The sequence below is a fragment of the Coccinella septempunctata genome, chromosome 6, assembly GCF_907165205.1.
Source record: "Coccinella septempunctata chromosome 6, icCocSept1.1, whole genome shotgun sequence".
Classification (NCBI taxonomy): Eukaryota; Metazoa; Arthropoda; class Insecta; order Coleoptera; family Coccinellidae; genus Coccinella; species Coccinella septempunctata.
Genome location: NC_058194.1, coordinates 33,298,647 through 33,312,335, shown reverse-complemented (window position 1 = coordinate 33,312,335; position 13,689 = coordinate 33,298,647). Strand labels below are relative to the sequence as shown.

At 38.5% G+C, this 13,689-nt stretch overlaps 3 protein-coding genes across 4 annotated transcripts in view; 1 reads left to right on the top strand and 2 right to left on the bottom strand.

The window, feature by feature from the left end:
* Window positions 1-13,689, bottom strand: part of LOC123314727 (glycerol-3-phosphate dehydrogenase [NAD(+)], cytoplasmic-like) — a 30,688-nt gene that overhangs the window by 9,259 nt on the left and 7,740 nt on the right. The gene's annotated exons all lie outside the window — the stretch shown is intronic.
* Window positions 187-3,394, top strand: LOC123314718 (neuroligin-4, Y-linked-like). Its single transcript, XM_044900029.1, has 10 exons — window positions 187-343; window positions 400-534; window positions 1,247-1,397; window positions 1,460-1,645; window positions 1,825-2,021; window positions 2,076-2,247; window positions 2,307-2,476; window positions 2,535-2,676; window positions 2,731-2,854; window positions 3,057-3,394. The coding sequence occupies exons 2-10, from the start codon at window positions 493-495 to the stop codon at window positions 3,241-3,243; spliced, it is 1,371 nt and encodes a 456-aa protein (XP_044755964.1). The 5' UTR covers window positions 187-343; window positions 400-492; the 3' UTR covers window positions 3,244-3,394.
* LOC123314734 lies at window positions 11,407-13,040 on the bottom strand. 2 transcript variants are annotated; one of them, XR_006537862.1, is made up of 5 exons: window positions 12,880-13,040; window positions 12,734-12,823; window positions 12,541-12,679; window positions 11,726-12,101; window positions 11,407-11,609 (listed from the first exon to the last, which is right to left on the bottom strand). XR_006537862.1 is itself a non-coding variant. In XM_044900047.1 (4 exons), exons 1-4 carry the CDS (start codon window positions 12,950-12,952, stop codon window positions 11,876-11,878), a joined length of 528 nt encoding a protein of 175 aa, XP_044755982.1. In that variant the 5' UTR covers window positions 12,953-13,040; the 3' UTR covers window positions 11,725-11,875. The 2 variants fall into 2 exon arrangements, 1 of the variants encoding a protein (XP_044755982.1); XM_044900047.1 differs by lacking the exon at window positions 11,407-11,609 and having other exon boundaries at window positions 11,725-12,101.

Sequence of the window (13,689 nt, the reverse complement as noted above, 5' to 3'; positions counted from 1 at the left end):
TATTGTTGTTTGTAGAAAATAAAATTGCATGTCCCTATCTATTATTCTGAGTGTCATTGCAATTATTGGCTATTAATCAATTTGAGATTCGTAATTAAGATATTATGATGATTCACTGGTCCAGATTTCAAGTGACTTCGGTCTCATAATAATAATCGTATAGAACGAACCTTGAACAGCTGATTTTTATTTTTTTTTTCAACAGGGCAAAACAGTAACTGTCGAAACTACTCACGGAAAAATCAGAGGTAGCTATGCGAAGACCGAAACCGAGAAAAAAAATTTCTATGCTTTTCAAGCGATACCGTATGCTAAACCCCCTATCGGCGATTTGAGATTCAAGGTCAGTATACTTGACGGTTGGAAAGATTCGGGGGATGAAATTGTTGATTTTTTTAGTATCCCGAACGTCCGAGCAATTGGACTGGCGTCCTGGACGCTACGAAGCCTCCCAAGTCATGCTTACAGCCGTTCTTCGCAGACGGTGACAGGATGTCGGAGGATTGTCTGTTCATCAACGTTTTCACACCCTGCGTGAGTACTTACTTAGCTAATGAAACAGGGATTAAAAATAAAAATGGGTATTTGAAATTTAAAGCGTTTCGTTTCTATTGCACAAGTTGGCAACATCGACTGAAATACGCGTTGATAATGGAGGACAACAAATACACTCTCCTGATGAGATAGACAAAGATGGCTGTCTATGAAGTCTGCGGCGAACGAGGAAGGTCGTAAAATTTTATGGGATTTTTATGGCCGGTTGTTGTTTAGGCTTGCCAGTGAGTACGCGCCTTATGATGGTTGTAAATCAGCAGCTGTTATTTTATGAACAAGCCATTGTTCTTTTTATTTTCTAGTAGACGCTGTTGCCAAAACGTAAATTAGAAACGAAGCTATTTATATTTTAAAACCTCATATTTGAAGAATGATTTTGAATAGTTTCCGCGGTGTTTTGAAAAATTCATGAATGAAACTCATAATTATTCAGTTCAAACTTGCTTATGCAGTGATAACCCAAATTGAGGAGAATTCCTCACTGTACTAAATGACATAAAAAACGGACCACCCAGTATTAAAGTATGTTTTAGAAACTTTTTTTCATACATGTGACTGAGGGTGAGATTAGTATATTATTGAGGTCCAAAGAAACACCTTTTTCTCATACCATTTTTTCCGATATATATATAATGATTATTTATGCATATGAAGAAGAGAATATTTTATGGTCCACTATTTTCATTGACAGCTGAACCCTTCGGAACCGCTCCCCGTCATTGTGTGGGTACACGGAGGCTACTTCCTGGTCGGTGACGGTAGACTCATAGACGGAGAACCAGATCTTTTTATCGACAAAGAAGTCGTCTTGGTCTCCCTAAACTACAGACTCGGAGTTTTCGGTGAGTCCGCGTCCACATTTCTAAGAATTGCACTACAAATCGTGGTTTTCCTTTGCGTTTAGGTTTCTTGAGTACCGGAGACGATGTTCTGACCGGAAACTACGGCATAAAAGACCAAGTGATGGCTCTGGAATGGGTTCAAGACAACATAGCGAAATTTGGAGGAGATCCAGAAAGAGTAACCATCATGGGCCAGAGTGCCGGAGCAGCCAACGTTGCTCTTCTGCTGCAAACTCATCTGACCGGAGGTGAGTACATCCTTCAAGCTCTGCAGCTACTCCCAGAAGTGGTAGAAAAGAAGCGGTACTGAACCTAACGTCCAAACATCATAACAAGTTTTTCTGTAGATTGTCTCTCATTCAATTCTGCTCTTAATTCACCGACTGCTTCTTTCCCAAGTGTTTTCATAAATATCATAAACCCCTAGGTCTGTTCAGCGCTGCCATCATGGACAGCGGAAACAGTTTGAACCTATGGTCAAGGACCAAAGATCCGGCTTCTATTGCCAAGCTTGTGGCCAAAAACTTCGACATCCAATACAATTCATCGGATGAGCTGAGATCATCCTTGCAAAAACTGGATGCGATCGACTTACTCAAAGGCGCAGATCACGTGGACATCGTGGTGAGTACCAATCGACGATCTAGAAATTTTTTATTGATGATCCTTACCCCCAAGAACACTGTACTCTCGAATCCACTGGATGGCCTTCTGTTTGCGCCCACCATCGAGCCTCTTCTACGAGGTGCTGTGACAGGATTGAGCCATAGGAGATTGAAAGATGGGGATTTTAATCGGGTTCCAGTGCTCACTGGTTTCAACTCAGCGGAAGGTTGCATGATTTTGCCAGGTGGGGAGTAGATTAGGTTTCAGTAGGGGAAGAATTAGGAAATTTGATTTTTTTCGCAGTTTTTGATTCCTTACGGATTCTCCTAGAAGTGTACGATCTGAGCCCTAGTAAACTGGCTCCTATAGACTTGAACACGAACACTTCTCTCCTGCATCAGATAGGAAAGATGGTACAGAGTACTTATTTCCAAAATAAGACGATATCTTCATCGAAACAAAATTTCGTGAAGGTGAGTTGAATATTGGGAAAATGGGTCTTGTTTTAGGTGTAACTTATTTTTTTTTCAGTTCATCACAGACCACGAGTTTGCCAGGCCTGCTATCGAATTTGTCAGGTTAATTTCCAAATACGTACCTACGTATTTCTACAGATTCGACTATCTTGGAGAAGATCTACCCTCTACCAACAGGTCTGAGAGGGAAGTTAAAGGTAAGAAACTGAGAATTTTTCGAGTTTGTTGAGCATTGTTACAATTTTGTGTAGGTGCGGATCATGGGGAGGAACTGTTATATTTATTTTACCATTCTGACGAAAAAACTCCCAGTAAGAGCGATATGGATACGAGAGAGAGGCTGATCAGGATGTGGACCAACTTTGCGAAGTACCAGTGAGTTGAAAAACGTTCATTTTTTCTTTGAATTGAAATTCTACAGAGAGTGAATGAATAGTTTTTTTGAGCAGTCTCTGCTTATACATATATGAAAGACCCACACTATTTTTCGACAGGGCATCAATGCCCAAATTTTTTTTGGCAACTATTCATTCAACCCTGTATATGTACTGTGCTTCAACTGCTTCGAAATTCACAGTAATCCCACACCAAAGGTCGATCCAGTTCTCCAAAACGTCATTTGGAAACCGGTGCAACCCTCAAGTATCAACTATTTGAACATTGACGAAAACCTGACAGTGCTGAAGGACCCAAACCATAACTATACCCAATTTTGGACTTCAATTTACAGAAATTATGGGGTGCCACCCTTCGATACTTACTGAAAAAAATATCTTCGCTATTCTAAGCTTTTTAATATTGTATATTATATTTTGCCATTATTTGTTTCCTTGTAGGAAATTTGTAACTCAATTGATGTATATCTTCTATTATATTTTGTACTCAAACTAAGGAATAAATTGTTAATTTTCGTAATCGTCGTGTTTTTTTTCAAATCAAGCATTTATTCTTATTTTGGATTGTCCAGTATGAACAGAGGAAATTTCTAGGACGAAAATAAACAAGCTTAGGGTCAAACCGACGAAAAGGAATTGAAAAGGCGATACGACGTGTCTCAAGTTGAGCTTAAAAGTAGATTGAACGGCTGTCTTGAGATCTCTGTTATACCTCACAGATGGAAGCATCTCCATCAACCCATATTCGATCTGTTTCAAGATGGCCATATTCACGGACAATCTAAAAGGCGAAAAATCAGGAAAAGTATACATTGCGTAACTTTCGATCAGATTCTGATCGAGGATGATTTTTCCTCGAGTTTTAAGATACTCGAAGAAACTAGAACTGACTTCCCCTCGACGCAATATAAACGGCATCACCACTGCGATGTTGGAAGAGGCATCGTCCAGAACCTTCAACACTTCTTCGTATGGCACCAGATGCATTTGGTCGGTGAGATACCCGGTACCTCCCTGCATTTTAACATAGTCGTACGAGGTGTAGACTGGCAGTTTGGATCTTTCTAGATCTTCGAATGATTCGATACCTTTCTCGATCTGAGGATACTTCATCAGGTCTATGAGTCTGCACTGGAAGGATACATTGAGGATCAAACTGGACCAAATCCAGACCAGCAGAAGAATCACCGACTTGTATTTTTGTCGCCTTGTGGTGTGTAGAGATACGTTGAGTAATACCTTCCAGATATCCAAGAATGAATCGAATAGTCCTTGCTTTTCACGAAGTGAAAACTTCAGTGTTACCGAAAGAATCACCAAGCTGAATATAATGAAGAACCAGATCCCTCTTTGGAAAACTAAAGTTATCGATGTGGATTTCTGGCGATATGGGGATTTTTTAACAATAACATTCAAACTGGATAATGAAATGATGTTCACAAAACGTACATTTTTGATGCCGAAGTCAGGAAATCTCCTGACGAAGCAAAAGTCAGCCTTCTTCTTCCTGATATCTTGTATGGCGCCTTTGTACTTTGTGTGTGGTGGTGGCTCAACTATCTCGAAAGTTGCATTCAACAATCTCGCCGTTTGTTTGAGAAGGACAAAATCCCTTCCAAACCATTCTTGAGAATTACCATTCTGTCGTTTTTCCAGTAGAGGCCATTCTTCGAAGAGGCTGACTCTCCAGAGGTATCCATGCATGTTAAAGCGAATTTCTTGAAAGAGATCTTCTCCAGTCTTGTTGGAAGAGTCCATTATCGTGTTGCTGAATGGATTGTAGCTGTATGCTTTCATGTCGTTATAGCAATAAATGAGCATGAAACGGACCAGTCCATTATTCCACGCAGTTTTCATTATGGTTGACACATCGAATTTTTTTTCATCATCTACCTGGAAGGCACTAATTAGAATTAACTTTTGGTGAAGAAGCTCTTCAACTTCCAAACCCAATAAACACAAACACGTGTACTAAACGTTTATCATAAAACCTAAATTCAACCATCCATGATTCAACTAGTTACTGTAGCCTTCAATACAAAATGTATGAAACACCACATTACCGTTGAATAAATAACCATTTAACAACACACTAATTTAACCACCTATAAGAAACGTTTTTCTATTATTTTTGCTAAACGTTCAATGAGAATTAAGATACGCTAACCATCAATAGGAAACGTTTCCTTATCCCATCTTCTTAAAGTATATTTGATAAAAAGTGAGAAACATTCAACGTTTACAAAACTATAAACCTATATGCATCGTGTCCTTCAACGTTTATTCAACAATATATAGAAAACGTTGAATTAACGTAGCATTACGCATAAATTCTTGGCAACTAAGAGTCAACGTATAATTCTGGTGGTATTTCAGAATCAACTGCAACGTTTAGAAATCTTTTTTCACCAACGTTATTTATAAACAAAATTGCAATGATCTAACGTTACTATGGAACTAGTATCATCTGACCGGTAGTAGTAGATAATACAACGTTTTTTACACGTATCTTTGTTTATTGGGAACCGGTAGCTGTTTTATTGTATGCGAGAATTGAAAAAAATTGCCTTGTTTGTTCGAATTCATAAACAGTAAAATACATATCAGATTCTTTTTTACTATAATGAGATTCCTACACTCTTTGAAAATATAGGTATATACCTTTGTTAATTTGACCATCACAGCAGGAACAACGGTTTCATGAAGCTTGATCTTTTGCAAATACTCAATACTCTTCTGTAATTTATTCTCATCTTGAAGAAAAAATAAGACTATAGAGGGCCATGCCCTCCTATTTACGTTTGACACCCCTTCCTTTAGCTTCAATATTACTGCCGGTATCGGTGAAATCCTTTGCAATATTTGGATCAGAGAGTATGCTCCTTCTGTGCCATCAACCAGTATAAGTCTAACGCCCGATCTCTGAAAGAGGTGGGTCATTTTGCGGTCCACGATGAATTGGGCTGTTTTTAGTAGGAATTCATCGCCAACACCTGCCCTTATTCCACTTTGATTCGAGCAGAATGTGTAGTGGAACATTAAAATTATTTTGGTCAAGAACATCCAGAAGTATTTCCCAATTTTCATCGTTGTTTTCCACAGGACGCTAGGACAATGGTATAAAAAAAGCATAGGTGTACACACGAATTATATCTAAATGCTTTCAGTCTCCTAATAGGCAGTTTAAGTTCGGTCTGACAGCGTGACATATTGATATGGCATCAATAATGCCTCCAATTTTCATACAGCCATTATTAACCTTAAGTCATCTCAATGCTTCGATGTACGAATTTTCCTAATGATTGATTCAGTCACCAAAAAAGTATATTTAAAAATGAAAAACATTGTATCGCAATGTTTGACATTTAATGGCTTAGCCTCAAAAAATTTATAGTGACACAATTACTCTAATGATTTCAGGAAATTCAATAGACAGGGTGTTTCTCGCAAAGTTGAAAACTTTACTTTCCTCACATAATATGTTCTGGATTTTATTCTTGAGATTCTCAAACTTCCAGGTCCAAACCTCATTCGTTTCTCTTGATACATCTGATCGACACTTACATGAAACATTCTGTATGATGATATTGGATTGTTACCTGACTGAATAAATGAACTATTCAATGAACGATAGTTTATAATTTTCAATAAAACGTTACACTTTTCCCTTTGAACTCTGTAGAAATTTCAAAAAAGAAAACGATCGTACTCAAACCTAAACCAATGCATAAAAAATGAAAGGCCGATATGATATGTTTCAAGTTGAGACTGAAGGTGTGCTTGTGAACTTTCTTGATTTCCCGTTCATGTCTCAGAGATTTCGGAAGTTTATCCATGAATCCATACTGGGTGATTCGCAAAATCGCCACGTAAACTGCATTGGTAAAGGGTGAAAAGTACGGAAACGTGTAGACAGCGTAACTTTTCACCAATCTCTCAGCAAGAACCACCTTTTTACGGGAATCCACGTACTCTACAAACTCCGAACTTAGTTTTCCTCTCATCTTCAAGTAAGGCATCACAACTGCTGATTTCGAACCGCTTTCGTTCAATTTCTCCAGCACTTCCTTGTAACCTACCAGTTTCATTTGGTGCCTTAGATAACCGCTGTCACCTTGCATTTTCACGTAGTCGTAGGATGAATATACCGGCAGTTTAGACCTTTCCAAGTCCTTCAAGGTCTCGATACCGACCTCAAACTGGGGGTATTTCATGAGATCTATCAGTCGACATTGAAAGGATACGCTTAGTATCAAACTGGACCAGATCCAAGTAACCAGGGGAATTCTCGAGGTATATTTTCGATGTGTAGTAGTCTCGAGTGGTATGTTGAGTAAAATCTTCCAAATATCAAGGAATGAACTGACATTTCCGTGGGTTTTACTCTTCAAGAAGAGAATCCTCATGGTGAACAATAAAATTATTATGGTGACCAGCAAACAGAACCAGATTTCTTTGCGAAAGACCAAAAGAACTGAGGTGATTTTCTCCTCATGATCGGGCTTACTCACAATCACACTCAAACTCGACAAAGAACCCGTACTGACGAAACGAAATTTCCCAAAACCATCTAAAGGAAACCTCCTGACGAAGCAAAAATCAACCTTTCCTACCAATATATCCTTCATGGCGCCAATATAACCCGTGTTTCTTGGAGGTTCAACAACTTTGAAGGTGGCGTTCATCAGTCTTGTTATCTCCTTGAGCATAAAGAAATCTCTTCCGAACCACCTCTCAGAACTACGCTTCAACAATCCTGGTTTCTTCCTGAGAAGCGGCCATTCTTCGAAGAGGCTTACACGTAATAGGTAGCTGTGAAGGTTGTTCAGATGCCTGGGAAATAAAGAGTTTCCAGTTCTGTTGGACGCATCTATGACAACATTGGTGAAGGGATTGTAGCTCAAGGCTTTTATGGTACCATCATAGCTGTATATGGGCAGGAATCTGACTAGTCCAAGACGCCATGCTGATTTCAATATGGAAAATACGTCAAAGGTTTGTTTGCCATCGATCTGGAAAGCGTTTTGCTCAAAAAGAGTACACATCAAGTGATAGGACTGATGTTAGTTACCTGAAATAATTTAACCATCACAGTTGGAGTATTTGGTTGATGAATGTTGGAGTTTTGCAAATGTTTGATGAACACCTCTGTCTCTGCCTCGTCCTCAACTAGGACATAAGTGATGGAAGGCGAGGCCATCTTGTTCATGTTCAAGAGTTCATCTGTGCGTTTCATGACTATCGTTGGAGTTGGGATACGTTGAAGAAGCAAGTGGAATAACATAGTGGCTCTGTCTGAGCCGTCTAGAACTACAACCCTAGCTCCAAACCTCTGGAAAAGACCTACCATCTTGCGTTCAACAACGAACTGGATCATTTTCTGCAAGAACTCCTCATCTACCGACTCCCCAAATCGGATTAAGCTGTTAACGCCCTGTGTCACTTGTGACAACAACATCAGATTGCAAACGAACATCCAACTATAGTTTCTACATCTCATTTTAAAGCTCAACAGTGGAAACTGGTTCGTCGTGAGGAAGTGAACAGAAGTATCACGAATAAATCAACGAGAATGGTTTCATATCCCCAACAAACAATTTGGACAGGAAATCAAACGTCTGAGGTCGAAGTGTGACAGGTTGAAATATGGACGGAGGATTATTGGGCATAATAATTCCCCATATTTTCAGTTCCTAATATGAATCGTAAATTGATAAGTTGTGGGGTTTATTTTTCCACGATTTCACCTGGGCAATTTACATATTTGAAACTTGCATTTCAAATTGTATAAAGGAGGATTTAAAATTAAATTGGGCAAAGAGAATAAAAACAAACAACAACAAGGACAATAGAGAAAACGAGTTCAATTTAAAAATTGAGTTAAGGCTCTGACAAGACAATATGAGTCTGAAGTTTAGTAATTGTGATGTTGCTGCAAATAATAGACAATAGACAATCATTGCTAGTATGCAGATCTACAAAAATACAAAGAGGTTCTGAAGGAAATTTCTCAACTTGAATTTTTATGTAGAGTCCCAGATCAACTTTCAATATACCCATACCTGTAGAAATTCATATCTTGACCATTATGTTCAAAATAATTGCTGATTGAGAAATTTCCAATATTCAACCTACTATAGTGAATCGATAAATACGTAAACACCACAATTTCGATTTTCCCACCATAGGAAAGATTTCCCCAAAATATTCCATTTAACCCGTCTGATTACTATAGTGAATAAGCCGTATAAATCAAGCAAACTGATGTTTATACCTGTATACGTTCAGGAAAGTAGACTCATTAATCAATACGATGCCACCCTTGATCAACAAAGGTGATTTAGTAGAAATGCGTTTCACAGAATTCACCACAGCACTCTGTTTCTCAATATTCATATCTGTTTTCGCCAACTATACGAATTTAAGTCCAAAAGGACCTTCTCTGATCAGTCGAACAGTCGTAGAATTCATGGTGAAGAGCCAGCTGAAAGAATCCACGATATTCGGTGAGAAAGCCCTATATTTAATCTGCGACAATAGCAAAGAGGCAAAATCAATGGCCCAGCACATCTCCAAAACATTCAAGGTACCCACTTTACTCTTCAAAAACGAAATTTCCAAAGTGGGCATAAAAAACGTAAGACCATGCTTAACCTTCATCCTCCTACGTGAATTTCGTGAAATTTACACCGTGCTCAAAGAACTTTTCTCAACCAATTCCTTCAGGGTTAACCCCCCGGCAGTTCTGGTGGTTTGCAGGAGAATAGACGAAGAGGAAGAGCGAGAAATATACGGTGTTCTTCGACGGGTATGGACGTACGGCTTGCATCGTTTCATCGTCATCTATGTCAGCGATGTCCTTCACGTAAAAAGATTCAATCCTTTCAAGTACGAGATCAGCGAAGTACCACCAAACAAATCCGAAATTTTCAAGAACCAATTGAGAAATATGTACGGGTATAAATTTAGGATTTCGCTTTTCGAGGAATGGCCCATACTGAAGAAAGACGTCAACTGGTTGACGATGAAGAAGGTGTGGATCGGAAGAGATGTGGCACTACTGAGTTGCGTAATGAAATACCTAAACGCGACTTACAGAGTCGTTGAACCTCCCAGAAAAACCAGATATGCAGGTGCAATAAGTGATATACTGCAGAACAAGACAGATCTGTGCTTCGTGAGACATTTCCAAACTGCTGACTATGACGGTATTGAGTTTGGCGACTTCAACGATCTCACATATCTACAAGTTATGGTACCTGGACCACGTAGATTGAGCCAGAGCAAAGCCCTACTGAACATTTTGCAGAGAAGGATCTGGATGGCTTTCGTTTTAAGTTTAATCATCCTAGTTTCTTTCGTGAAGCTAGTCATCAATGTGAAAAAACTGTTCAACTTGAGCCTTATGAATTTTTCACTGGATATCTTGGGTATGTTTCTGGGCGTTGCCCAACATAGGCTAAGCAAGTATGGGGACGTATTGAGAATCTGCCTAATCGTCTGGATTTGGTCGTCACTTATCCTCAACGTCTCCTTCCAAAGCCGCTTGATGAACTTGATAGAATTCGTGGAGTACGAACAAGGCATAAGGAACCTCAAGGACTTGGAAAGGTCGCAAATCCCAATTTACACCCCTTACAACCTGACAAAACTGACGGGAAACCCTCAATTATTCCAGGACCAACTGAGGAGTATCAATTACACGGACATACCGAAAGTCCTTTGGCGCGAACAACCAAACGCAGCCTTCGTGGTTTCTTTCGGATCCATCAGGGGATACCCAAACCCAGATTTATTCCCCAGGAATACCACCATATCCCACGTTTTGCTACCGGAGCCGTTGTCCTACAGTTACTCCGTCTATCTGTTCCGGAAACATTCTCCATATAGTCGACGCTTCGCTCTGGCTATCCTGGAGTTGAGACAGTTTGGATTTGCTACGAAATCAATGCAGAACAACAGGATGTTCCAGAGGGAAGGTGGAGGACTTAGAAGGCTTTCCTTGCGAGAAGTTGAGGCGCCTTTTCTGATACTGGTCCACGGGTTAATTCTGTGTTTTGTGATTTTTGTCATTGAGTTCATCCTGCATCCGCCCGTGTGGAGATCGAATAAACCGTAGTCGTTTTATACAGGGTGATTCTTCGGCTGGAACATTGATTGAATAATCAACTGAGTTGATCGAAGAATTTATACAACCAATATTCTGAGGCATCGAAGAAAACAGCAAAAAACCTATGGAATTGTTTAAAAACACAGTACTACATTATCTCTATAACAAGAGCTCATGTATTTTCATCGATCAATTTACGAGGTTTATTATGTATGTATATATTGCAACGAAAAATAAAACGGAAAGTACGATAATTATAAGAAGATACATCAATCAATCCATTCTTACCAACAAATTATTTAATGACGATGACAGCTAAACTTGATATTCAAGCCAAAGACTCACCTTGTTTCATTAATTCTTATCATTGTTATTCTCTTAATGGATTTTTTAACAATAATGTTAGTGAATAAATAGTCATACAAGTGAAACAATCTTTTATTCAGTCATTGGAAGATCACAAAAGAAAATCAATCAGGCAAAAAGACATTCTTGGCCGGTACATCTTTGGCTATTCTGTTGAAGATCTCCGATATGATATTTGTAACAATATCGGATATACTGGGTCTGAATTCTTCCAGAAGAACCTTCCAGTTCTCACTGAACAATTTGTTAACTTGTTTCCCTAAAACCAAATGGGTTTGTCTGGGAAAATAGACTCAGGGGTTAGTTGAATTGGGGATAAGTTAAAGGTTTCGAATTTAGTACGATGTATATTTCATGTTTCGTGGTTAAACTTACCCACTTCAGGATCTCCATTGAAAATAGTGCCTAGATCAAAAATGACGTCTTCAAAATCAAAAAACAATGCTTTTCCTTTTGTTTGATAGTAATCAACACCATTATTATTCACTTTTTCAATAAGAAGTGGATATTTATAAACCCCATTCACTAAAAATCGAAAAATTTCATATGGTTTTTTCTCAAAACGCTGAAGTTAAAGAGTCTTATTACATATGTACAAATTGAGGTTAACTCACACAATGAAACAGAATATAATCCGTCTCCTTTGAGTGGTAGGGCTAAGATAGTCCCAATAATACTATATTCTCCACTTAGGGTGATATTAGGGTTTTCAAAAGCGGCGGTAAATGATAAACGATCTTCATTGTTTACGCTGCAACGAATGAAATCATCAACATGAGAAAAATGATTCGATACAAACCAAGTTTCTTTGAGAATCGATTTGTTATTATGGCTTCAAAACAGAGCATAAAATGCTAATGACCCTGATTTGTCACAATTTGGCCCACATATTCAGAATATTCGTGTTCATTCCTCATAAAAACTTGAAAATATCCAAAAACATCAAATGGAAAATGCTGCAAATATAACAAAGATTTATGTGCTAACGTATCATAAATGTGAAACATTTCCGGAAAAATAATTTCGGTAATGTACCACTGCTACAGTACTACAGTCTCTAATTGAGTAGATCGGAGTCAAGAGCTGAAAGATCTTATTTCTGTAACGAACAACAGCAGTAAAATAAGCCTGAAGAAACGAATAATTTTCAACGTTCAGTTTACGAGCAAGAAACAAAATTGTGTACTTACACTATATCGACCATTTTAGCGTTTTCGAGTCCATAAACTTTCGTATCTGTGAAATTGAGCACAATCTGAGGCGTATTGAATAAATTGACGAAGGGCACATGGAGTGGTTGCATGTTGGGAATTTTGTAGTCCGCGTCTCCTAAACAAGAAATTCAATTCATAGTTATGGTGGATATACACATTTCTCACTCACCTTTCACAATTAATGGAATAGCCTTATTCGCACTTCTGAGGACACATTGTTTAAACTCATGCTTCAAAGAACACTTCTCAATATACTTGGCTGAAAATTGAGATGGTCCATACGTAAACAGGATTTACATAGGGCAAGTTACTCACGTAAATCTCTTTGTTGAGCTTGAACCAACCCCGAGGAAGCGCAGAATAGAAACACGAATTTCAAGTTGATCATTTCTGAAGATAAATTTCAGACTAATGGACCAACCGACGGTTTCACCGTGAGGTATATAGATCGCAATTGACGTTATTTCAAATTATGTGATTCATTTTAATAACGACCTTGTTTTCTCGTATTGGTGGTGAACTTCGTCAGTCTAATGATAGACCTAGTACCATGCGTTTTTTTTCGAATATTCTCAACGGTCGTATACGACGAAAAAAAATCGTTATGATATCGAGATGCACATTATATTAGAGGAAATTATATCAACGTTCTAAGGACTATTCCATCGATTTCAGTCGATGCGTTTGCATTGAACTCTCGATGACAAACACGTTTCGAGCTCCAGAGAGTTCCATCATGCATTCCATTATAATTAATGAAATGATGGTCAATTAGGAATTCAATTTTATGGCTGCATATTTAATTCCAAACCATTTTTTTCGATTTAATCCATTTTATGTTTAACCATACGCCTCAAACTGAAGAATAACTTGGTGAGATTGTATCTTTGAAGATATTTCGACTTCAGTCATTCTTCCATGATTTTGTGGACCTGGCATACAGCTCAGAGTTGTTCCCTGAGCTACATACACTTCACAACATGCTCTAAACATCACGAGTGATATCCGCAGGTTTTTCACATATAGAATTCAACCCCCTAACAGACATCACTTCCACTTCCGCGTCTGTCCTAAGGAATCAACATAATTCTTCAATAAGCTGGCAACCCGAACAGAATATCTGAT

Coding starts and splice junctions, on each gene's coding strand:
- LOC123314718 (XM_044900029.1), top strand. CDS start 493: ATGTCGGAGGATTGTCTGTTCATCAACGTTTTCACACCCTGC. Junction 535..1,246: donor TCAACGTTTTCACACCCTGC/GTGAGTACTTAC, acceptor TTTCATTGACAG/CTGAACCCTTCGGAACCGCT. Junction 1,646..1,824: donor GCAAACTCATCTGACCGGAG/GTGAGTACATCC, acceptor ATAAACCCCTAG/GTCTGTTCAGCGCTGCCATC.
- LOC123314734 (XM_044900047.1), bottom strand. CDS start 12,952: ATGATCAACTTGAAATTCGTGTTTCTATTCTGCGCTTCCTCGGGGTTG. Junction 12,680..12,733: donor TATTCCATTAATTGTGAAAG/GTGAGTGAGAAA, acceptor TTTCTTGTTTAG/GAGACGCGGACTACAAAATT. Junction 12,102..12,540: donor GCTAAAATGGTCGATATAGT/GTAAGTACACAA, acceptor CATTCGTTGCAG/CGTAAACAATGAAGATCGTT.